The sequence below is a fragment of the Mustela erminea genome, chromosome 3 (genome assembly GCF_009829155.1).
Source record: "Mustela erminea isolate mMusErm1 chromosome 3, mMusErm1.Pri, whole genome shotgun sequence".
Lineage (NCBI taxonomy): Eukaryota > Metazoa > Chordata > Mammalia > Carnivora > Mustelidae > Mustela > Mustela erminea.
In genome coordinates, this window is record NC_045616.1 from 100,858,545 (window position 1) to 100,884,177 (window position 25,633).

General features: G+C 45.9%; 1 protein-coding gene and 1 long non-coding RNA gene across 8 annotated transcripts in view; one reads left to right on the forward strand and one right to left on the reverse strand.

Annotated features, from left to right (window-relative positions):
- SFXN1 (sideroflexin 1) overlaps positions 1-24,707 on the reverse strand; it is a 36,730-nt gene extending 12,023 nt beyond the window's left edge. For 4 of the 6 annotated variants that reach the window (XR_004284108.1, XR_004284107.1, XM_032336982.1 and 1 more), the window contains exons 1-7: positions 24,571-24,676; positions 12,019-12,193; positions 5,879-6,049; positions 5,109-5,207; positions 3,474-3,549; positions 2,795-2,880; positions 1,567-1,694 (exon numbers count right to left, since the gene is read on the reverse strand). Coding sequence is in view for 4 of the 6 variants with exons in the window: in XM_032336982.1 (XP_032192873.1) it covers positions 1,567-1,694; positions 2,795-2,880; positions 3,474-3,549; positions 5,109-5,207; positions 5,879-6,049; positions 12,019-12,182 (724 nt within the window). In the remaining 2 variants the exon portion in view is untranslated. Of the gene's footprint in view, positions 1-1,566; positions 1,695-2,794; positions 2,881-3,473; positions 3,550-5,108; positions 5,208-5,878; positions 6,050-12,018; positions 12,194-24,570 lie in introns of all 6 variants that reach the window. The other 2 variants (XM_032336983.1, XM_032336984.1) reach the window with 2 other exon arrangements.
- On the forward strand, positions 19,984-22,618 carry LOC116586692. 2 transcript variants are annotated; one of them, XR_004284109.1, is made up of 4 exons: positions 19,984-20,154; positions 20,774-20,919; positions 21,355-21,501; positions 22,021-22,618. It is a non-coding gene; the product is annotated as an uncharacterized LOC116586692 (long non-coding RNA). The 2 variants fall into 2 exon arrangements; XR_004284110.1 differs by having other exon boundaries at positions 21,389-21,501.
- Positions 24,708-25,633: the final 926 nt, after the last annotated feature.

The window sequence follows — 25,633 nt, forward strand, 5'->3', positions numbered from 1 at the left end:
CCCACGTGGAATCCAGTAAAAAGATTCTGCCTTAAGAAAAAAATTCCTGCCTTGAGGAAGAAAAGTCACCTAACTTCTCTGGGCCTCAGTGTTCTGTTTTCCTCATCAACAACATGGAGAGAATTCTATCGAACTGGCTGTGATCGTTGGAGACAATAATGCATCTAACACCTTGGGTAGTGGTAGTACATTATTACTTATTATTGACATTTATTATTATAAATTATAGTACAATTTCTACCAGACCGAACTGTCACATCAACTACTTCCACATGGCAATTACCTCTATAGCTTCCACTGGGACAGAAAGGTTGTGTTTCTTCTCTGGGGACTCATTAATGTTTAAAATAACCAAGCCACTAGAAATAGATCTGTTGGGCTGGCTGAGCTCCAAAGGGTTACCTCGTTTTTCAAAATGAGCAAGAACAAAACGCAACCCGAAAGCAAATGCAGGACAGAGAGGTTGGAGTTGCAAGCCTGATGGCGGCAGACATGGAAATCCGGATACTGCAGGCGTGCTGGAACAGGCGCCGCAGCCCCCTGCGGGTTGGTGACCGTGTGCTGGTCCCAGACTCTGGGGACCCTGGTCTGTTTCACGACTGTGGTTCCCACAGCACACCCACCCCCGCAGCGAGCACCACTGTCTCCTGAGGACGCCAAGGGATTCCTTCATTCAATCATTTAACAGTGGCTACATCGGATAACCTGAATGATCTGGGATTATAACTGAGGCCACTATAATGTTCTGCAAAATTTTCCTTCAGGTCCTTTTCTTCAACTTTGGTTACCTACTCCTACTCATGGGCTGATGAGACTCACGATGACAAAAGGCACTTAAAGACAACAAAAGATACTAGCAGGACAAGGTGACTACAACTGATTAAGTGTGCTTCTTTTGACAGCTTGGTTAATAGCCAAGTGCTTTCTGCATTCAGCTGAGATGATGAAATTAATCCCACTAATTTCTTTCTTTCTTCTTTTTTTTTTGTAAAGAGCACTAGACTTCCCAGGCCCTCTGTTTCCTGAGTGAGTCTGAGAATCTTCTTTCGGCCTTGGTCTCAGAGTGGCTCCAGGAAGTCCTAGGAGTGGGTGAAAGGGTCTCAGAGGAGCCATAAACGATGCAGATTTTGGCTGTGGGTCATGTCAACTCCCAGCCCTATGGACAAAACTAGGCAGAAACTTGGCATACATCTTCATAGCTGCTCTAACTGACCCGACTTGGTTTGTATTCCAAGGGTTTCTCATCGATACAAGTAAATCTTTAGTAGAAATTATTCTGATTCAAGAACTTTTAGAAGTTTCAAGGTATACGAAAACGAAAATTTTTGCCTTCAAGTTCTCATCACCCGTACCGTCCCCACCCGGGTCCAAACCAGCCCCATCACTGGCCTGCTATAGCGGGCCAGCCTCCTCGCCAGGCTCTGGACCATCGCTGTTGGCCCTCTTCACACTGCACACAGCGTGGATGTCACACCCCTAAAGCCTCAGGATCACACCACTTCCGTGCCCACGCTGCTTCCCACCCCGCAGGCTACAGCCAGGGCCCGTGGACAAAGAGCTACTAACCCATGCCCGGGGCTGCCATTAGAATCCTGGAGACGACGACTTGCGTGATGGCTTGTTTTGCAGCGTTGGCTGACTCACCCAAGCGGTTCCCATTCTCATCTGTGACTGGAATGCCAACTTTGAGCTCCCTGCCGAGCAAAACGCAGGCAAAGAAGTTCACAGAGGCCCTTGTGAGATGGCTGGAAATGGCACTGTGCTCTGGAACGTCAAGTCCATACTGAACCCAAATGCCCACTCGAGTGTCATTTTTGGCACTAACAGGTCTATTTATTTTTTAAAGATTTTATTTCTTTGAGAGAAAGAGAGAACAAGCAGCGGGGAGGGGCAGAGGGAGCGAGAGAAGCAGACTCCTTGCTGAGCAGGGGGCTGAACACGGGACTGGAGCCCAGGACCCTCTCTCTCTGCCCCTCCCCCTGCTCACTGTCATGCTCTCTTTCTCAAATAAATAAATTAGCAAATAAAATCTTAAAAAAAGAAAAGTTAAAATAACACTAGTAAACTTCTTGGGAAAAAAGTGTTGTATTTTTAATAACAATGTAATTCAAAGGGTGAACATGTTAACTTAAAGGTAAGGCTAATTTCTATGCTCACATGCAAATCTCAGCAGCTTTAATTATAGAACACGGCATTAGTGAGTAAACTCACCACACTGACACGGGAATCACTAGTCTGTGGCACTGCTGGATAGTTAACTCTGGCCACTAGCACTAAAATTATAGCTCCTGTTTTATACTGTTCTTCATTATCCATTCCAAAATGCTTTTTCATGTTCTTTCTTCCCTTTTAATTTCTGCCAGTTCTATAAAATACTTCCAAAAATATAGATTAATATTATTTTAAACCCATTAAAACATTTCTGGGGTAGGGGGGCAGCCTATTTTAGAGAACAGACTTTCTGTGCATGGGCCTTCTTTGCCTAGCTCTAAACAACCAAATGTTAATTGGAAATAGGTGTTTTAAACTTTTTATTACACAGAAGTAGAGAGAGTATTCTAACCCCCCACATACTTATTAGCCTACCTCAATAATTAGCAACTCATGGCTAAGCTTGTTTCATGAACGGAGCTATCCTTGTGCCCACAACAGATTACCTGGAAACAAACCTGAGGTCCCATGTAATTCCATCCATAAATATTAAAATGAATTATTAAAAGTTTCAACAAAATGAATTACTACCAGACTGAACTGTCAAGCACCCGTCCTTTCTAAGACTGCATATGAAACTTACCTTTGCCTCATTAATGGGATATTAATGCAATTAGCAGCAGCCACGGCAGCAAAGGGAACAAAACGTCCTATGAGTGGTGAGACATGCTGCGGGAAGAAAAATCCCAAACGCATTATCTTACTTTGCCCGCATGACTGAATGCAAATACTTACTTCTCCTTGAAAGCTTGCTAAAAACACAGTCTTATTTGTGTGGCAACTCAGGCCAGGGGTACTTTCAAAACTTGTTTCCTGGGGATGTTTGTGGATTTCCAGCACGGGTGCACTGGGACAAGGTGGGCCTCCAAGACATTGACCAGATTGGCCTGGCTGATGGACCGGGGTGGGCTTTGATGTCACGGGGTCTTGAGTTCAGGAGCTGGCGTCTCCACCTTTCCAGAGGTGTGAGTGCAGGCACACGCCTCGGCACACAGCCTCTAGTGGGCAGTTAGGGTTGGGGAGCACTGGCCACGTAAGACGCGGTGCCAGGGACGGACCAGGGGCTTGGCAGGGTTGGCTGGTGACAGCACTTCTGAGACCCCACTGAGACAGGCAGGCAAAGATAATGATGGTAACAAGAAAGTCCCAGGAACTATTTTGAACTATTTTGAGAAATAATGGAGAGACCTGGGGGCAGTCGGGTAAGAACAAAGGAAGAAGCCTTACTGGGGTAATAAAAATCCGAGTAAAAATCCGAGTACCTTGGTTAAGGCGTTAAGTCCTAGAGCTGTTGCCACGGCACCAGTTGTCGCGGAAACGTAAGCGGCTCCCAACTCACTGCAAAGAAAGGATAGAGCGTGAAAAACAAGTGCACATCAGGAAACTCGGGTTCGACGCTTTCTGAGAAAATGAGGGGACACTGTGAAAGGGCGTGATTAAGAAGGAAGAGCCCACAAAACCAGCCTCATTATCACTCTACAAACGGGCAAATGCAGACTGGAAGCAAGCAGCCCCCGGAAGAGTGGCCTTTCGTGCAGACAAGCCGACCAGCACCGTCAGCAGCAGCCATAGGGAGTAGGTACTGGGGGGTGGGGCACGGAGGCGCTGCGAGTGTGTAGGGAACGGCATCTTGGCGGAAGTGTGGCAGCATATCTGCCTAAATTAAAAGTACTTCTCAAAATATAAATACACATACTAGGATAAAACGTCCATGCTGCTGGTTCTTTTTTTTTTTTTTAAAGATTTTTATTTATTTATTTGACAGACAGATCACAAGTAGGCAGAAAGGCAGGCAGAGAGAGAGAGAAGAGGAAGCAGGCTCCCCGCTGAGCAGAGAGCCCGATGCGGGGCTCGATCCCAGGACCCTGAGACCACGACCTGAGCCGAAAGCAGAGGCTTTAACCCACTGAGCCACCCAGGCGCCCCCCACGCTGCTGGTTCTTAAAACTAACTCGCTGTATCAAAATCCTGAAAGTCCCATCTACAACAGGCAGTTAAGCGCAGCTGTTTTCTCTTATTTTAAATACGATTTTAGAGGCGCCAGGGTGGCTCAGTCAGTTAAGCATCTGGCTCTGGGTTTCGTCTCAGGTCATGATCTCAGGATGGTGAGATCGAGGCCCACATTGGGTTCTGTGCTGGGCATGGAGTCTGCTTAAGGTTCTGTATCCCTCTCCCTCTCTCCCCCCCACCCCCAGTGTGCTCTCTCTCAAAAGATAAATAAATAAATAAATAAAAATAAATAAAATAAGTGTTAATTCAAACGGTTGGAAGAAATGAAGGTGTGCTAAACACTGTTGGTGACAGATTTCCACAGCCTTTGTTCCATATGGTGACAAGAGAAGGCTACGGACTGTCATAAGCCATCTAAAGTGACAAAAAAGAAAACACTCTGAAGCGTTCTCCAAGTTGAGCTAAAAGTTTTGGTTCGCTAATCTCTTAAGCCTGCTTGAACACTTTTTTTTTTTAACAGGAGGCAATATTTTAAAACCTATTACCTTCTGTTTGGCTCTATAGATGGCTTATTTAAAGACAAATCCTAAATAAAAGTCCCCTTGGTTTCTGCAGAGATCACACTCTGGACGCCGCTAATTTTGATGGGTTAACTGGCCATAGGCTCGGGGTAGACGGGGGCACAGCCTGTCATCTGCCACAGGCTGGCCCTCGACTGTCCGCCCTGTGTCCTGCCTGAGGGTGTGCCCACCAGCATCCCTAACAGCACGAATGACGTCTGAGAAGGCAGGCTAGACAAGACGGTCATCTTGATGGGAAGGCAGGAGGAGAAAGGCTGCTGGAAAATATGCTCCATGATATTCTGAACAACACCAACAATCTACACACCACTGACCCCAACGCACACTGGGGCAGTACGGAGAACGATTAAAGTCTCAGGGTCTTACTTTACAGTGAGGGGAGCGTCTCCGCTTCTGTTGGTGTAATTGACCACGGCATTGAAGGACTGGTTGATCCACTGCCAGAACAGCACCGCCGGTGTGGTCCTAAAACAGAGCATCCATCACACACCGGCCATCGCCTATGATCTAGCCTCTGGGCGGAACAGAAAATGTGAACACCAGTAACCACAGAGGAGATGGACTGCGAAAGGAGAACGCTAGGTCAGAGACCGTGCGTCCTGCATCTAAGGCTTAGGACCCGAGTGGTGGGGCAGAAGGGCGCCCTCTGATTCTCAGCCTCCTTCTTTGGTTCTGGGTAACCCCAAGCTCAAAGGGCTACAGTAAGGATCAAGTCATCCTCCTTAAACCTGATGTTAAATCTGCAGACAGCCTGGCATACAGCAGACACTCAATGCCCCTTCTCTTGGGGAGAAAAGCCAGCTGTTTGTAGGTGAAGGAGCCCTGCTCCCTCCTCACAGCACGTGAGAGCCTGAACGTCTGCGGCTGCATCTACGGCTGCGGCTATGGCTACGGCTATCCATCTCATTTTCTTTTGGGTGTTAAGAGGGAAAAATTCAGTCTCCTTTTGAATGATGGAGAGAATACTATTTATTTAGCACCAGGAAAAGTTAAGGCCACCCCCTCAAGCTATGACATTTACACAAAATGGAACTCAGCGAGGAATGACATTTATTTCAATAAAACTATTTACATACAAAAAGGTACTTTAAGCTTCTGAGTATAAAGTGAAGGGTTGTTACATTTCCATAACTTACCTATAAAATGTCATCATACAACCTGTGATGGTCATGTTCATTGGAACCTGAGCTGACATTCTTCCTATCAAAATCATCTTTTCACCCGTGTCAGGATGAAAAGCTGAATCATAGATGTACTTTGCTCTCCATAATTCATTTTCTGTAAGACCTGGAGGAATAATTCCTTGCCTAGGGAAACAAGTAACAAGGACAGAAAATAATAAGAAAAATAAAAAAACCTGTTCATTTCCAATAGCTCACCAGTGCTCTACAGTCATGCCGCTAGAAAGTTTTAAAGTTTACCCTTACCTAAAACAACTGTGCCTGTGGTAAAATTTTAGTAACCCAAAAGAAAGTAAACACAATGAACATTTCAAACCCATGTGTCTCAAACCATCTGAAATTTTGAAAAACAAAAACTTATTTTGTATCTTAAAGTATTCAACTCTGAAATACCCTTGTTTTAAATGACATATTTAAAAATGTATTTTGAACTTTGCAAATTCTATAATATATTCAACCAATTAGACAAAAGCTGTGGCAATCAAGAACATCAATTAATTTTTATATCTACAGTCTGAAACCCTAGATTAGAAGGACTCATTGTTTTATCCTGTTATCAAAGAAACACATGTTCACTGCTAAAAACTTAGAAAATACAGACATTCATTAGTGCAATTAAAAACTGAAGCCCTTGATTACTCCTGTCCACTGAGACTGTTTTGTGAAGACACAGCCACGGTCTTGCAGATCTGTCTATGCCCCCTCAGGATCTCTATGAACACCATACCTGTTGCTTTAGGACGACCTTTTAAAAATGAATATTATTTTGTAAATGCTTTTCTGTATCTTTAGAGCTTCTTCTCTATCACCTGTACTGGGTTGAATAGCATCCCCCCAAATTCATATCCACCCAGAACCTCAGAATGTGACCTTATTTGGAACCAGGGTCTTGGGGCGCCTGAGTGGCTCAGTGGGTTAAAGCCTCTGCCTTCGGCTCAGGTCATGATCCCAGGGTCTTGGGATAGAGCCCCATGTTGGGCTCTCTGCTCCGCAAGGAGCCGCTTCCTCCCCTCTCTCTCTCTGCCTGCCTCTCTGCCTACTTGTGATTTCTCTCTCTCTGTCAAATAAATAAAATCTTTAAAAAAAAAAAAATGGAACCAGGGTCTTTGTGGATGTAATAGTTAAAATGAGGTCATGCTGATAAGGGAGGGTCGTAAATCCGATGACCAGTGACCTTGAATGCCAGCCATGTGCAGACAAAGAAGGTCCTGTGATTTCCGAGGCAGAGACTGGAATAATGTGGCTCCAAATCAAGGAACATCAAGGCACCCCTCGGGCCACCGGAAGCTGGAAGAGGAGAGGAAAGATTCTCCCGCAGAGCCTTCAGAGGGCAGTGACTCTCCCGACACCGTGGTTTCCGACTTTAGCTTCCAGAACTGCAACAGAACAAATTTCCGCTGTCTGAAGCCACTCCGTCGGTGGTAATTGGTTACAGCCGCCTTAGGAAACTAACACATCATCCTTTTAAATGCTTCAGTCTTCCGCCGCAGGATTCTAATAGTGGATTATCCCAATCCCTACTGCGGGGCACTTTAATTACTTCTAATCTTTTCCATTTGTAAAGGATGAGGAAGTCAATCTCCTTAATAAATCTCTCTCCTGCATCTAAGATTAATCAGAAACAAATGCTGAGCCCAAAGTTATGTAAAATTTTGAGGCGGTGAATATGTTTTTTGTCATTCTTCTCTACTTGAGTATGTCTGTGGATCCTGGGGGCGGGGCAGCACCCTCACTGCCAAGCGGCTCTCCTGTAAACTTGACCCAACTTGACCTGCTGTAGGCCAATCTTGTTAGCTGTATTATCTGCTCCCCTGAACATTTTTATCTTGATGTAGTCAGTTAGGAATAAACGCAGTCTTTGCCTAGAAAGGGCTGACCTGATTCAGGGTTATACAGATATTCACCTCTACATCTTGCACTTTCGTAACAGGGTTATTTTTCGTTTTGGTTGTTTGTTTGTTTGTTTTTAATTGTCACGGAGGTTTTTAATTTATTTGGAATTTATCTTAAGATAGGAAAATGTTGAACTTGCTTAACTTGACTTGACCATTGGCTGCTCTGCCACCCTAACACCCAGACTGAAATGCTAGAGTCATCATCAGTTGAGATCCTGTGAATGCTGGGTTTGGTTGGTGCTGGGGCTTTCTATAGAGTTCCCACTATCTCTACCCTGTGGGGCCCAGGCCCACCCTCCCACTGATAATCTATTCTATGCCTGGTAGAACAGCAGTCTCTCCTCTTTCAAAAGTGCCTAAGTTATGTTCATTCTTGGGGCATCCGGGTGGCTCATTTGGTTAAGCAACTGCCTTTGGTGTCAGGTCCTGGGAAGGAGCCCTTGTCAGGCTGCAGGGAGCCTGCTTCTCCCTCTCCCTCTGCCTGCTAGTGCTCGGTCTCTCTCTGTCATAAAACAAAAACAAAAACAAAAACTAACCTAAGTTATGCTCATTCTTTTTTTCGGACAATGCTTAGAATTATTCTGTCAGTTTTATAGGTGAGCACAATTGTATTTGGACTGAAACTGTACTGATTTGGAGAGAATTGACACCTGTACTGTATTAAGACTTTTCATCCAGACTTACTGCATGTTTCTCCGGTTATCAAAAGCTTCTTTTTTTTTTTTTTTTTTTAAAGATTTTATTTATTTATTTGACAGAGAGAAATCACAAGTAGATGGAGAGGCAGGCAGAGAGAGAGAGGGAAGCAGGCTCCCTGCTGAGCAGAGAGCCCGATGCGGGCCTTGATCCCAGGACCCTGAGATCATGACCTGAGCCGAAGGCAGCGGCTTAACCCACTGAGCCACCCAGGCGCCCTCAAAAGCTTCTTTTAATGACCACCCCCAAGTGGGCCTGGAACTGCTTCACACTTCTGGGCAAATGTAATCCCAAATATTTTATATGTAGCTATATGTATATTTTTGGCCTTATGGATGCTATTAACATAATATTGTCTAATAAATTATTGCTGATGTATAGGAAACTGTTGACTTTTTGTGTAGCCTACTTGTTGTATTCTCTTATTTGTTCCATTGGGTTTTTTTAGTTGATTGGTGAGAAAATCATCATTTGCAAAAAAAAAAGACAAAAGAAATTATCTCATGTTTTTATGATTTGTACATCTTCTTTCATCTGTCTTCGTTTTTTAAAAATTTATTTATTTAAGCAATGTCTACACTCAACATGCAGCTCAAATCAGTCAGGCACCCCTTTTACTTCTTTTTTAGGTCTTTCGAATTGGTTAGAGCTCCAGAACAATGTTATACAACAGTGAAGATAAAGGTATCCCTGACTTGCTCCTGACTTTAAAGAGAACGCCTCGTAGAGCAAGACTTTTAGGGGAGTGTTATAAGGTGTTACAGGAAAGAAAAAAGGCCCATGTTCAAGTTTGGGAAAACAGACTAATGGCTTTATTTATTCTAATATTTCTTGGAATTTTTTGCAGTCACTGGGGTGTGACATCCTTGAGAATGGGGTAGAGGGGTGCCTGGCTGGTTCAGTCAGTGAGGCAAGCAACTCTTGATCTGAGTTTTTTTTTTTTTTTAAAGATTTTATTTATTTATTTATTTGACAGATAGAGATCACAAGTAGACAGAGAGGCAGGCAGAGACAGAGAGAGGGAAGCAGGCTCCCTGCTGAGCAGAGAGCACGATGCGGGACCCGATCCCAGGACCCTGAGATCATGACCCGAGCCGAAGGCAGTGACTTAACCCACTGAGCCACCCAGGCGCCCTCTTGATCTGAGTTTTAAGTTCAAGCCCCATGTTGGCTATAGAGATTACGTAAAAATAAAATCTTAAAGAAAAAAAAGAAAATGGGCTGTAAACTTTTCCAAATTTGACTATGGAAGCCACTTTCTCTCCTTTCTTTCCTTCTCCCCTCCCTTCCCCCCCCCCCCTTCCTTTCTATCTTTCTCTGTCTTTCTGCCTTTCTTTCTCTCTCTCCCTCTCTGGTGTTGGGGTGAAATATTCCACAGGATTGCTTTTCTGCTGAACTGTCTGGGACGTTCAGCTCTACTCTTTCATTATTTGGTGTGATGCCAGCTGCTAATGTGGGTGTGTATTCTTTACCATATTAAAGAAATACAGTATATTATTCCTAGCTGATCAATTATTTTCTGGGAAACACATGGATAATTTAACCTTCTTTCAGGCATCTATCAAGATGTGACTTTCTTGCTTCAATGTGAGAAATTACACTGATAGATGTCCTAAAATTAAACAACTTTTTATTCCTGGAATAAATCCTACTTGTTCACACTTTCATGAAAGGCTGGATTTGATATGCTTGTATTTTATTCTGGATTTTTACATTATTAATTTGCAAGATGGGCCACTGTACTCTTTCAGTGTACTTCTGTCGTTTACAGTATCAGTGTGGCAAATTAATTGGGAAGCATCTCCTTTTTCAAAAAATTAAATTGTCTTTACCGAGGTACAATTTAATTGCAGTAAAAGTCACCCATTTTAAGTGGATGACTTGGTGAGTTCTGGAAAAGGTAGAGTGGTGCAGCCACCTCCAGAGTCATAGTATGGAATATTTTCATCTCCCCAAAAGCAGGCTCCTCTGGAGGCTTTCCCCCCTTTCTTGGAAACCCCTAATCTGCTTCCACCTTCCCATCTGTTATCGGGAACTGACAAACTATATAGTCCATGGACTGTTTCTGAATGGCTTGTGTGCTAAAAATGGTTCTTACACTTTTAGGGGGTTGTAAAAACAGCAAAAACAAGGATATGCACAAGAGAATGTATGGCCTGCAAAGCTGAGAACAGCGCCCCCTGGCCCTCTGCGGGGAAAGCATGCCAACCTCTGCTCTCCCCTGCTGGAGGAGTGTCTGGGGTTTACTCTCCAGTCTTTGTTGCTCCTTTTTCACCAAGCCAGCGCTGTAATTCATGCCTCCCACTGCCCCTGTTTTGCTCTCACAGTGTTAGCTCCTTTACAATGCTTTTACGTCTTCTTTTCAACTCCTCTGTCTTTTCTTCTGCACCTCTCTGCTTTATGGCTTTTGTTCCAGATTCACAGAACACCTCCCTTCTCGAATTCCTGACGTGTGCTTCTGCTCTTCCTCTGTCTGTTCTTTGGTACTTTGGCATAAGGTTCCAAGATGTTCTGCCGCTCGGCTCTTTTCTCTTGATGCGCCGGTACGGGCCAAGATATGGCCAGCCTCAGTGTCTGATGACGAACTCTGTAGACTGCCCTGCTTCCTTCCCTGACCACCCACGTGACCATCAAACACCTGCCTGTGGGTGCCGCTCATGGCATGTTTGGGTAGCGCCCGCTGCTCCAGATCTCAGCTTCTGGCTGACTCCCCCTAGAGCAGGAGTCTGTAAATTACTGTCTGTGGCCTGTCTGCCTCACCTGCTAAGAGTGGCTTTTAATTTTTTAAAAGATTGTATTTTTAAAAATATAAAATTTTAAAAAACACCCAAAGCAAAAATAAAAAGCTGAGAAAACTATGGGGCAGAAGCCCTCTGTGGCTCACAAAGCCTAACATATTTCTCATGTGGTCTTTTATGGAGACAGTTGTGACCACTGCTGTGTTAGAGCACCGCTCTTCTCTGACGTCACAACTGGCTCTTTGAATCCATGAACCGCAGCCCAAACCTACAAACCTGCTACAGCATCTTTCCGTCCAAGTCCCTCCCGGCAAGGTTCGTTCACTGAGGCTTAATTTCAGAAGCAACCAACCTACTCTAATTCTAACCACCTGCTTTTTGCATGGTGCTCTCTCCATCTGGGGACAGAAAGATGCATGCGGAGGGGGTGGGCTATGAATACAGGGATGAACTAGAGAGTAGGAGGCAGAGTGCTGGGAAAGGGGACCTCACAGATTGGTACCTAGGAGCTGGAGGGATGGCTGTCTTATTTTCAGGTCACTGTGAACACCGGATATCTGCACTAAGGCTCAGCCTCTGGGGATAAACACGCCTTCCTATTTCCTCTTTTTTTTTGGGGGGGGGGTAAAGACAATTCCATTGCAAAAAAAAAAAAAAAAGAAAAAAAGAAAAGTTGTAAAATCACTAAGTGAAGGTTTAAAAGACAACAGGCTAACATGATGACCTATTACCGTATTAATCAAAAAAGCATAATCATGAAGGTTACCTGTAATCATGCACTACTTTTCTTGCATTCTCTAGTTGTTCGTTGGTTAACAGGATATTCCTGGGATCTGTCACAGTGAAGAAATGATTGGCTCGTCCAACAAAGGTGCTTTGATCCCATCGAGGTTCCTTGATGTTAATGTTCGGTGGAAGTTCTCCAGACATAGTCCTGGACTCTAGAGGGTCAAAAAGACAAGTCTACTGAAGACTTAACAGTGTTGCTACACATTTTAGAAAGTCTATAGTCACATTTATTTCCAGATAAAGACTTATGTACATTCCTCTTTATAAAAATAACTTTGCTATAAGTGGCAGAAAGACCATCTAAATCCTAAACTTCCTTTGTCCATATATCTTAATGGACCGTAACCAAATTTCAGTAATTTCTCACATACTTCTCCTGATAGATACATAGTATTTAATCATTCTTTAACTTTTGGGAGCCTAGAAATACTCCAGAAAAAGTAGAAATAGAAAAAGTTAAAAATAACATCAGTAGTAATAGGGTTTAAAGTTTGAAATCCCTTTTCTGGGCCTAACAACCAGTGCCAAGCTACTACTACATTCTGGTCTACTAAATTTGTTACTTCTACTGGTAGAAGTGACTAATTATGCAAAAAAGGGTTACATGCTAAAAATACTACAATTAGAAAAAGACTCACATTCAGTCAGCCTGTTCAGCATATAAACCACCAATCAACAATGCAAAGTTATGTCCCTCAATCTAACAAGGACAAGGTGGGAAAAACACATTCCGACAAGTAACACTGTAGCCTATCATCTCCCTCATATGATACCTATTTTACAGCTAAGAACCATCACTCTTTTCCTAAAAGTAACTAATTTCTTTCTCTGAGTGATACACACTTATTTTTAGAACTGCACTGTATTATTGTAATGCATGCTTATGGTAATGCTCTGAATAAGTTTATTGTAGAAAATATAGAATAAAGAAACAGAATCTTTGATAAGTTAGCCACACTGAGATAACTGTCCATTATGTTTTGGTGATTCCTTGCAGACATTTTTTATACATAGCATCTAAATAAAAAAATAAAGTTGATATCATACTTTGTATTTTAATTTCCTGATTTTTTTTTTCCTTTGGCGCCTACTTCATGTTCATGATCTTTCCCATGGCACTAAATACTCATTTTAGGTATATAACAACACCTTTAATGTCTAAATTATTTTCAGTTTTTCACCATGATAAATAATGTATCCTTGTCTATGATCTTTTCCCTCAAAGCTGGTGATCTCCTTAGACCAGATCTCTCGGTGTGACATTAAGGAGACTGAAGGACCGAGTCCCTGTGAAGGCTTCAAACCACTGCTTTTCTTTTGTTATTCCTGCTTCCCTTCCCTACGTTTCTAATATTAGTTCAAATAGCAGCTTTCTTTTCCAGGTCATTTTCCACTAAGTTATTTTTTAGTGCTTCTCAAGTTCTTAGGTACCTTACGATGCCAAGTGCAGATGCTAAGCACTTTGGTCATTTATACTTCATCAAAGTCTCAAACTAATATGTATCCTAGCCCACTGGGTCAAAATTGAGCATGTTAGGACAACGGGTGGGAGGAATCCAGTGCCCGTGAGACAGCTGGTCAGTGAGACGGAGAAAGTAAAAATCGGCCCCGCTACTTGCAAAGCCAGCTGGAACAATAAGCACAAAGTCAGGTGCAAGGTTAACAGGAAGCCGTACTTCTCCCAGGGTCACAGTGATGAACTGTCCTAACACTGCCCTTCTTTGAATGACTAAGGCTTTCTGATCTCACTGAGACATTGTTTCTTCTATAATCCCACACTGTTAGGAACTTTGCTACTTGAAATGGAAACAGAAAGAATGAAACATCCCACTCTGGACAATGAAAAGGAGTCTGGATTTCCTGCGTAGGTGTGGAGTCTCAGATGAGGGAGTTTGTGGACGCGGCATTCCACGTTTCTCTTAACTTTGTACTTTCCAAGGAAATAGGGAGGTGGGGCCACGTCAGTCTAGACCTTAACACCCAGCCCTGGTCGGAGCCAATCAGAATAGGACTTCACTAAGCTTCGCTCAAAGTCCACCGCTCCCCAAGATGCTCCAAAAGCTCTCGCTCCTCCCTTGTTGGTGAGACACACTCTGTTCCTCTGGTGTGTGGTCTCTCTCGAAGTAGGAAGCCAGTGAGCGTGACTCTGTCGGCCTACAGGTTTGTCCCCGCTGGGCTCTGGCTGACTGAGCTGTGGTGACAGAAACATCTAAATCTCAAATTAGGACACATCCCCATCATGGGCAGGAAGCCCAAGGTCGCAAGAAATATAATGGACCTCAGAGAGCTGTGCCATCGTATAAGAAATGTCTAAACTTTGTATTAGACTATATCACATGTGTTACTTATAAAACATGCAATAAAGCAAAAACAAAAACTCCAATTCACATCCAGGAGAGCAGCAGAAGTTTGTAGAGGTGTCAGCAGAGACCCAGCACCTTGCTGAGATGCCTCAGTGCCCCCCAGGCATGGAGGGGATTCAGCGGATGGGGTTACAGCAAAGGAGGCTGACGACAAGTGACCAGTGGGAGAAAAAGCAAGGAGAGCACGGTGTCCTACAAGACTGTCTCCTCTAGTCCAACTGGCCCAAAGGAAGAACACCTTGGTAGGTGGCGACACCCCCTGGTGGAATGGTGAGGCGAGGAGCATACAACCCCGAGGGGCCAGTCTACGGGAGGGGGACACTGCAGAGACGGTCGTCTTTGCAAGTTCTAAGAATTCTGAGCCATGAGTGCAGCAAGCAGGAAGAGACTGCACACACACGTCGAGTGTCCTCCCTGGGGAACTGTTCATCCCTGCAAAGACAATTACTATCTCCTGCCTCGAGATGCAGATTCCGCAGGCCCAGCATGACGCCGGCCGTGGGACTGTGCCGGCGCTCTGGTCCGGCCCTTCAGCAGTCTGGGCACCAGGCTGTGGCCACACATGCAGCTGGGGCGGCTTCCTTCCCGGAGTTTCTCTGTGCTGCCTATGCCGTCCCTCAGGCCCGAACCGTCACTACGTTCCCTGGTGGATATCTGATACAGACGGCTCTCATAAAACCGAGGGCTCAGTACTTTCTCCCCTGCAAGTACAACCCTCAGCATCACTATTTGTCCTTTATGCCTAACATACATCATCTAACAAACCATAACAGACCATCTCCAATTTCTGAAATAGAAAGCAACATTTAGGTCACATTGCCACAAACATGACCTGACGGAACTGGTTACTTTATAAAATCAGAACATCCTAATTGCACAAGAGCTGGATAGGATCTTTATAAAAGACCCACGGTTTTTAATTGTACCATACAGAAGAGAAAACAGAGGCCCGGGAGGAGGGGTGCAGGGAGAGGGAGATAACCTGTCCAGGTTGCGCGAGTGGTGCCAGTGCCATTAGAAGAGCTGCAGGTCCAGAGCGGGGCTGCACTCCTGGGCACAGGTGTGCCAGCTCCCTCCTTCTCCTCTACCACTCGCTGTGAGCTATGTTCCCCTCCAAGTGTACCAATCAATACCTGAACAGAACTGGTCTCTTTGAGGCCCTCCTTATTCCTCTAAAGGCAAACGTTCCTACTGATGCTGTGCTGACGCTGTGAAGTTCTGCACGACTGGGAGCTTGGGGCGACTCGGGAGCACGTGAGCAAGAGGGCTGTGAAGGCCTCATGAAGTCTTTAACAGGCAAAGGAAAAAGGGAGAGGTGGGGAATGCTTGGAGTTTGTGTTACAGGCGAGGAACTGGGATAGATGCTTGTCTGAGAGTGCAAGCCTTTACTATGTGCCTGTGGCAGAACATTCCATCCCAGCTCTCAACAACAGTGGGCCCTCTGAACACTATCCACATTTCATGGCAGAGGTAGGTCAGAATCCGAGATTTTGCTCCCAAGGAACCCTTACCTACCCAGCAAGAGAGGAAGGAGGCTGAACTTTGGACTCCAGGCCACGCCCACCCAAACCCCAACACTGAAAGCTTATGGCGATGGGCCTTGTATGCCCCTTCCCCAAGATGTGCGCATCCTAGCCCCACACACTGTGAATATGTTATCTTCTGCGGTAAAGGGACTTTGCTGGTGTGAAGGGACTTTGCTGGTGTGATTAAGTTACAGATCTTGAGACTGGGAAACTAGCCTGGCTTATTCAGGTGGGCCTGATGTAATCGCAAGAGCCCCTGCCAGAGGAGGGCAGGAGAGGCAGAGTCGGAGGAACAGCAGTGAGATAAGCAGAAATTGGGGTGATATGGGGTGGTAAGGCAAGGAATGTGAGCAGACTCTTGAAGCTGGAAAAGGCAAAGAGCCTCCAGAAGTCACACAGGCTCATTTTCGACTTCCAGTCTCCAGAACTGTAAGATGATGTGTTATTTTACAACCACTAACTTTGTGGTTATTTGTTACAGCAGCAATAGGAAACTAATACAGCACTATTTTCCCTACTTAGAAAGGATTTCAAATAGCACTATATATTGGCATAAGAAGACTAGCTAGCCTTGATAACCTGTCTCTGCTCCTACAAATTGCAAAAAAAATAAAAAAGCCGAATCAGGGGATTCCATATTAACATTCTTACAAGGACAGCTGATCTCAATCCAGGTAAAATTTTAATTATTAACTGCAACTCCCATGTTTCAGTTAGACAAACCTTTTCATGCATGAACCTTCAAGCACAATTCACTTTCTCAACTCTAAATAAATCAACCAGTTTCTATAATCAAGAGGCCTACTTTCATTTTTTTTTTCCTTTTAAAAATCTATGTTCTATTCCACATTAAACTGTGGGGCCAGGAGTGGTCCCCCCATGGCCCTGCGGCAGTCATCTACCCCCTGGCCCCCCCGCCCCAGGTTTGGGTGCTCTGAGGGCCAAGCAATAGCTCTTGGTGCATTGAGTCAGGGTGCTGGTGGAGGGGGCACTGAGGTGCTGCTGGGGACCCCTCTCATCAGCACCGCAGAAGTGCTGTATTTTGTACCTGGGCCTCTGACACCGCAACCACCTCCAGGGGGAATGTGTCTGCATTGGGACTTTGCCACCACATGGCAGGGGGTCCCGTGGACATGCGCCCCTTCCATCCGCTGGCTGGGCCAAGGGCGTCACTGCTTGGTCAAACCACCGTGTCCTGGGCACCCACTGGCTGGTGGGCAGCACTGGTCCCCGCATACTGGGAGCAGCTGTTTGAGTCAGAGGGTTGGGGATGCTAAAGCCACCTTGGGCACCTCTGTGGGGAGGAAGCCAAATCCCCAGGGGTGGGATAGAAAGGAACCAGTTTGGTTTTCTTGCAGTCTGGTTCAGCCGGGCACCGCCATCTGGAGGTTCACGGTTCCTGGGCTTTGTTCCTTCATCCTCCCCACCCAGGGTGGACCTGGTCAAAGATCAGATACCTTCGTGGGGAGTTGTTCTCAAACACAGCTGAGCACAGGGTTCTGGCAGCTTTATAACAGGTACTCAGCAACTAGGAATTTCTGCAGAGAACACTGGATGAAGTCATTATGTTGTACAACTTTATGATGATATTGGGGACAGCAGGAATGAACAAGAACTAGTATGGCTCAAAAGAAGGTTTCAGAGAGGGGTGCCTGGGTGGCTCAGTCGGTTAATTTTGGCTCATGTCATGATCTCAGGGTAGTGAGATGGAGCCCCTGTGTTGGGCTCCATGCTGGGTGTGGAGTCTGCTTAAGATTCTCTCTCTCCCACTCCCTCTGCCCCTCCCGTCGCTCATGGTCTCTTCCCCCCACCACCCCAAACAAACAAACAAAAAGTCTCAGAGAAGAACATATATCCCTTTGGATTGCAGCAGTAGCATGGGTAAGGGAAAATGCCATACCTTAAAGGGACAGACTACACAGGACACCAAGGAATGTGCTCAAGAATGTGTGAGTTGAGTGGTTTTATCACACCAGAAGCAAGTGAAAGATGCCACATCAAGAATCAGAAGACACCAGTGGGGAGGCTTCTCCCTTTGTGTGTCTACCTGAGGCTTCGACGGTTGTGCGCAACTGCGGAACGGTCTTCAGGAATTCGGAGAGGCCACGAAGAGAGAGACAGGAGGGGCAGAACGTCACAGCCACGGTGGGGGGGGGGCACTCAGTGAAGAACTTGCCCAGCAGGAACTTACGAGCCAGTTACCAGCGGGTTTGATAACTGCAGATAGTCAATAGCCAAATGTGATGGTTTACACCACATCATCTTGGCACATGTCTGACGTTCAACAGATTGAGCTTTCAAGACCTGAACAGGTGGAATAGGGGAGCTGAGGGAGACAGAGGCTGTTAAGAGTCCAGAACAGAGACCTGACAGGGAGATGGCTGCTGAAGAGGACCTCCTTGTATACTTAGATAGCTGTAAGAAGTCTCCTGAAGTTTCACCAGTTGAGCTGTTAATCCAGACTTAAGAATCTTTTCCATGAGTAATTTTAAAGAAAAAATTATATTTTAAAGGTATTAAAATATTCTTTGTAGGAGAAAAAAAAACAGTGAGCTTTTAAAAAGTTTTCTGTGGTTGACTGACATCACTTCGCTATCAGAAGATAGTCAAGGCTTTATCACTTAAAGACAAAATCACTTCCAATGAACTCAGGACGTGGTTATCTGGGACCATTAACCATTAGAGGATTAGACTGCATTTAAATGAGTCATTTCTAAAGAGATTATTTTATATATTATATATGTTGATTCACTAATTGACCCCAGAAAGGGGACAGAAATAATCTCTTCGGAGGAAAATAGCTTCAAATTCAATATCCTGGCTAAGGTTTTAAGAAATATAGTCTCAGGGAGCCTCATCAAAATAAATTTCTCCAGGTCTTTATGTTCATTCATTCATTCACAAAATTACTTTATGCATTCAGTATTCACTGAGGGCCTCTCTTGCACCCAGCACTAACTTGATCCTGGGTTTGGAAAGACCCTACATACAGTAAACCATAAACTGAAAAAAAAAAAAAACCCAAAACATTTTAATGAATGCAACCTAAATTTCCCCAGAAAAACTTGTAGACATGCTTCACACATAGAGCTTACTGGGTATGGCCATCACTTAGCTCTGCTGATAAAGGCTTCAACTGAGTTACCAGATCACTAATCTTGTTGAATGACTCCTATATCCAAATCTATACACTTTTCAAAATAACCATTATTTCAATGGAGTAAGCCTGCTCTGAAATCTGTTAATAGCCAAGTTGCGGAGTTTATAAGCTTTTTTTTTTTTTTTTTTTAGGTTTTATTTTTAGGGGCACTTGGATGGCTCAGTTGGTTGAGCAACTGCTCTCCACTCTGGTCATGATCCTGAGGTCCTGGGATTGAGCCCCATGTCAGGCTCCCTGCTGAGCAGACTCTCCCTTTCCCACTGCTGCCCCCTGCGTGTTTGCTCACTCTCTCTTTCAGATAAACAAATAAAATCTTTTTTTAAAAAAGATTTATTTTTAGAGAGAGAGACATAGCAGGCAATGGAGAGACATAGCAGGCAATGGGGCAAAGGGAGAGATACTCCCAAGCAAGTCCACGCTGAGTGCAGAGCTGAACTTGGGGCTCAGTCTCATGAGCCAGAGATCATGACCTGAGTTGAAACCACAGTTGGCCTCTCAACCAACTGCACCACCATGTACTCCAAGTTAAAAACCTTTTTTTTTTTAAAGGAAAAATCCTTTATTTATTTGACAGACAGATCACAAGTAGGCAGAGAGGCAGGCAGAGAGAGAGGAGGAAGCAGGCTCCCTGCCGAGCAGAGCCCGATGTGGGGCTCGATCCCAGGACCCTGGGACCGTAATCTGAGCTGAAGGCAGAGGCTTAACCCACTGAGCCACCCAGGTGCCCCAAGTTAATAAACTTTTAAAGCCCAAATGAGTGCCATGACAAATACCTTCCACTTATGAGGCATGACCTATTACAGGCCGGCTGGCAATGTTAATGAACTCCATCTTTCCCCAGGGCATTATTTAAACTACATCACCATCTTCTTGAACAGTTCTGGGAGGGCATTTCTGCCTCCCTGGTCAGTTAGACGTCACACCGTCAGCACACAGCACACAGCTCTGCAAGGGTGAGGACCACCCGTTCACTCCCAGGCCCAGGCCCCCCTCCCACCGCACATAAGCCTCATGGCTGGTGAAGTCTGCACCAGCAAGGCAATGGTGATCAGTTTCATTTCCAGGTAAGTTCACTGAACGAGCTTGTGAGCTGAGCTTGTGTTCCTGGATCCAAGCTGGACTGTAACTGGCAGAGAGAAGGCGGGAAGCGGTGTGTACTGGTCAGGTGACTGTGTCTGTGGAGACAGCAGGCCTGAGCTCACATCCCAGCCCCAGCGATGATGCCGTGGTCTCGCACACCTGAGCCCACGGCTCCAAGTTCCTGGATCTTTACCAATAAAATCAGGATACTGCTTCATAATAACCACTAATTTAATAACAATACGAGAGCTTTCCTTGTATTATCATCTCATCCAACCCTCACAACAGTTCAGTTTCCAGGGGTGGGTAGCGAACTTGCTCGAGTGAGGAAGGGTGCCAGTGTGTGAAGGGAAGTATTTCCCTGGAGAGTCTGATTCAGCAGAGCTGTGGTGAGGCTTAGGAGTTAGATTTTGAAGAAGTACACCGGCGGTATCCTCTGATTAGGTAAATCTGGGAAAATTATGCTGGAAAGAACATAAAAATAATACACAAAAGATGACCCAATGCCTGACTGGTTGAGGGAAGACCCTGAGCCTCTTGCAGGACTAGCGAGGACATTTAAATGACTTCCGGGCTGGTGGCTTGGCCTGTTCTTTCTGGCAGGTTTCTGCTGAGGCTAGCTCCCTGCCCTGTGGCCTGGCCCTCTGAGCACCTTACCCGGACAACCTTTGGAATCAGAACTGGACTGGACCAAGCGCAGTGTGGACTGGAGTCCTGATCTGTCACTTCCTTTCGAGCCATATCACCGAGTGAGTCACTTCCCATCTCTGAGCCTCAGTATTTTTATCTACAAGATGGAGGAAAGAGTCAGCTCACAGAGTTGGTAGGATTAGTAAGCTGAGGTGTACCAGACGGCTTTTAAACCTTTATTAACTGTCAAATGCTAAACAAAGGCAGGGCACACGTCTAATAAGCCAATCTCCCAGGAGTGGGAGCTCTGTCCTCACTGGCTGAAGTCCTGCCCATAAATGCAGTTGCTGCTGGTGTGTGTGTGGGGGGGGGGGGGCGGGGGTGGTGATGGGGTTGTGGGAGCAGAGGACCGGAGCTTGGGTGCCTGAAGAAGAAGATCAGAAATGTCCAACAAAAATCAGTTTTCTCCAAGATAAATTTTATTTTCCGACCTTCAGCTACATGCCAAGAAAATACTTAAATTGGCAAAAAAATTTTCTTTCAAAATTCTGCAGGTAACAAGTTAACAGAGAATGTGTTTTTCATCAGGGACTTACTAACAAAGACCTTTAAACCTGGCTAAAAATTAACAATGGAAATTACATTATTAAACTGGAAACTTGCTGTTGACTAACACAACTCTAAAAGAGGCTTTGAATGAGGTAAGAAAGCCGGGTCGCCCTGGTCTGTTTACTTGGGGCTGGGCAGGTGCAAAACAGCCTGCCAAAGTCACTGTCTGGGGGACAGGACTGAGCACCCATTATGTGCCAGACACTAGGCTTTTAAGGCATTATGAGATGCGAAATCCTTATTTCAGTCCTCCAAGAAAATGCCGCTTATTTGTAGAGCTGCTCAGAAAAATCAAGCATCACCCCCAAGATAGCAGAGCCCAGAAGTGCTGCTTGTCTGTCTTTCTGTCACGCTTCTGACCCGTGGGAGCCCAGGGGTGATGCGGCTGCCAAGGGTAATCACCCTAACCAGAGGAGCCTAAAAAGCCCATTTACTAATTTGTTTGGCTTTGGGCTGGTTGTCCACACACCCCATTCCTTTCTCATGGGTGTGGCCACACAGGAGATCAAATTATAGACCAGAAGGCTGAATCCTGGGTAAAGAACAAGACTCCTTCAAAATGAATTTCCACTCATCAGTGGCTTTCTGTTGCACACTCTCCTCTATTCCAGGGGGCTTTTCTAGAATCAAGAAAGCATGGAGAATTATTGCCTTCTACCTGTCTCCCTGCCGGCTTCCTCCTCACCCTGTCTCCCACCCCATAATGCAGATCCACTCTTGGATTAACTTGAGAACATCCCGGGGACAGTGCAATCATCAGCCATACTCCGGGCCTTAAATCAACTTTGGGTGTGGGTTTCTTAATCACTTACTTAGAATGGGTAAAGTTCTCAACCATTTAAAAAAAAATTCTATTGGTTTTTTACTTGAGATGGTGGCATCAGCCTCTAAAAATGTTAAAATACTACCGAACTGTAATATTTTGGATGCATTCAGTTGAGTATTTATTTTACTACCCACTTGAAAGAGTCAAATCAGGTTACATATAATGTCTCTGAAAACATGGGACAAAGTAATAGCTAACTAAAACTTGGTAACTTTGAACTTTGTATATTTATGCATAGGTCTGATACTTATTCTAACTTAACTTTTCACATGGTAGCTAAGTCAGCCTTTTTATGACTTATTGATACTGATTTCTTACCTTTAACCTCATATAAAAGGTGGGTTCCACCCATGCCTATACTTCAATTAAATACATCTGACCATTGTTTGCACAGTAGGACGGGTATAGATGCCATATTTTATTCTAAGGTACTGGACAGCAAAAAGTTTGGGCGATGGACAGGCTCTTAGGGTCACTGCTGCTCTGGATAGCCTCTAAGCTTTCTCCCCAGGAAGTAAAGAAGAGGTGGGGGATGGATGCTTCCTCCCAGGTGGCACCGCTCTCGACCCATCCACATGAGATTTCATAAAACTTCTACAGAGTATTAAGAGCATTCTACATCTGAGAAGTTCAACCAGCCTTTGCTATACGGGTTCCTCTCTGACAACTACAACCACAGATATTCTTGTCCTGAAGGCCCATGGGCTTAAAACACCTTGAACGCATACCTGGAGCGATGATACATAGGCCTAGGCTAGAGAGGAACAGATAGATCTTTCCTTCCAAATTGTTGTTTTGCAAGCTAGATACCTGCAGTCCTAAAGGGAGAAAGGACCTACTTAGGTCCCAGAACTTCTTGGTCAAGCCTCCACTCATCCTCCCCTGCTCTTCTTATACATCTTGTATGTCAAGTCTGGGTCCAGCACCATAAGAGCCACAAAGCCTCCTTATTTACTTACATACCCGGTTCCCACCTATTACAACGCCTGGAAACTGGGGATAGACAATGGAAGAGAAAATCAAGAGGCGCCCAAGTCAAACTCTAGAAGGCAAGGCAGAAGAAGGGATTATGAGTTTGAGAAAAGTACGAACAAAATGCAATGGGTGTTCAGAAGGCAGTTGTCCATGAAGTGGTTAAGCGCCTGAGCTCTGAAGTCACTCAGAGGTAGGCATTTTCATTCAGATACTCAACAAATATTCATTGAGGGTCTACCAGGTACAAGCAATTGCTGGATGCAGGGAGGGATAGGTGAGCAAGACAAAAATAGGCCCTGGTCAGGAGATGAGAAAAAAAACCCAGCAAGGAAACACTTAACACAAATTGAAATTAACACAGTTAATTTCAACTGATGACAGATGCTATTTAAGAAAAGAACACAGGGGTAGCCTAACAAAAAACGCCTGCCTGAGGTCTCAGTTTTAGACAACACAGTCAAGGAAAAGCATCTTTGAGCAAGTAACATTTAAGCTGAGACTTGGCCTTGCCTTACAGGTAGCCAACTGTGTGACCTTGTGCAAGTTACTCAACCTCTCTGAGTACCACCAGCTTTTGTATTGAGATCATAAAAGCAAAATCCACAATCTCACAGGATTGGAAGAATGTAAAAGTCAATGGACCTAAGTCACCTACATACACTTAGTGGATGCCATGGTTGTCATTCTGGGAAGGTTAGAGATCTGTGACACGTGGGAAAGATCAAGAGGGCATGGAGAGATGCAAGGCGGGTCCAGGACCACTCTCTCACCTCTTTCCTGAAAGATTGAGGGTTCCAGGGCAGAGGCCAGGTGGTCTCCTCTCTGACCCCGGAGCCCAGCTGTGCGCCAGGAGGAGAAGCCAAGGGCTAGGAATGTGGGGGCACGGGGGTCGGTAACACCCGGTCACCAGGCAACCCCTCGAGCCCGTAGCGCGGTGGCCTGTCCCCGCGGCAGCCATTTTGGGTGGCCTCACCGCGGGGAGTTTCGTCACGCGGCAGCCGGGCACAGAGTGGCAGGGCGCGTGCCGGCGTGGATGGGTAGAGCCCCTTCCCGTCCGGGGCGAGACGCACTCCATCACGTCGCTCAGGGGGACCTCAGGGGTAGGTCAGGCTGCTGCAGGCGGGGAAGGTACCAGGCAGCGGGAGGGCAGGGGTCCCTCAGGTGCAGGGACCACCCCCAGCCCCCCGGCCCCGGAATCGCCGGCACAGCCAGGGGCTCCCGATCTCCCGCCCGGGGAAGTAGGGGGGCTCTCCGCGCTGCAGGCCCGCGATCGCGCGCCCCCTCCCCGGCCCACGCCCCTCCGCTGGGCTCCCTGCGCACTCGCCACCCAGCCCTGCCCGAGCCGCCGCCAGCCACTCACCGCTCCTCGCCGCCCGCGCTGCTTGTAGCACCCGAAAAGCGCCGCCTGCTCCGGCACCGGAAGCGCTTCTCCAGCCAGAGCGGCCCTGCGCGCCGCCGCCGCCTGGTGCGCGCCCTCGGAGCGCGTCCCCGTGCACAGGGAGCGCGGCCGCGTGGAGCCCCGCGCTCTCCCCCGTGCCCGCGCTTTCGCTTCTGGCTCCTCCCCGCTCTCGGTCTCTGCGGTCAGCTCCCAACTTCATCCTCGCTGCCTTGTGAGGCCCTCTCTGCTCAGGCCAGCCCCATTACTTTCCGTTTGGGTTTCCCCGAGGGCACTGCGCCCTACTCGATCATTTCTTTATTTCTTGCAGAAAGTCCGCAGCCACCCATTCACTCACTCATTTGCCGTGTTTCCCAGATTGTGGAGTGTGGCACCGCTGGTACCTCAAGGAAATTTTAGGCGCTAAAGGGCCACTAACTGACTTAGGTCTTTGAAAGAATGGCTCTAGGCGTCTTCTTCAGCTCTGGTCCTGATCGCGGGATTATGGCTCTGGGATCAAGCCCCGCATTGGGCTCCCTGCTTAGTGGGAACTCCCACTGCTTGTGTTCCTTCTCTCACTGTCTCTCTCTCTGTCAAATAAATAAAATCACAAAATAAATAAGAAAGGAAGAAAGAGAGGAAGGGAGAAAGAAAGAAAGAAAAAAGGAAAGGAAAGGAAAGAATGGCTCTGGGTACAGTATGGAAAGGTCATGAGACAGAAAGAGGCCAGGAGGGAGGCTACCCGGTTGGCTTGGACCCGGCTGATACAGCTGAGTTGGTGAGAATTATTGGGTTCTTGGGTATATCTTGGGGGCAGATGAAATCTAATATATGGTGAATCACATCATGTTCATGGAGAAGATTCTATTTTCAAAGTCATAAATTCTTCCTCAAATAACCTAGAAATACAATGCAATTCCAAACAAAATTCTGACAAATCCAGTGTGTAAGAGTGTGTCCCTACAACTTGATAACTATAAAGCATATATGGAAAAATAGTGAGAAATAACCAAAACAATTTTGAAGAAAAAGTAAGGTGGAGGAGTGC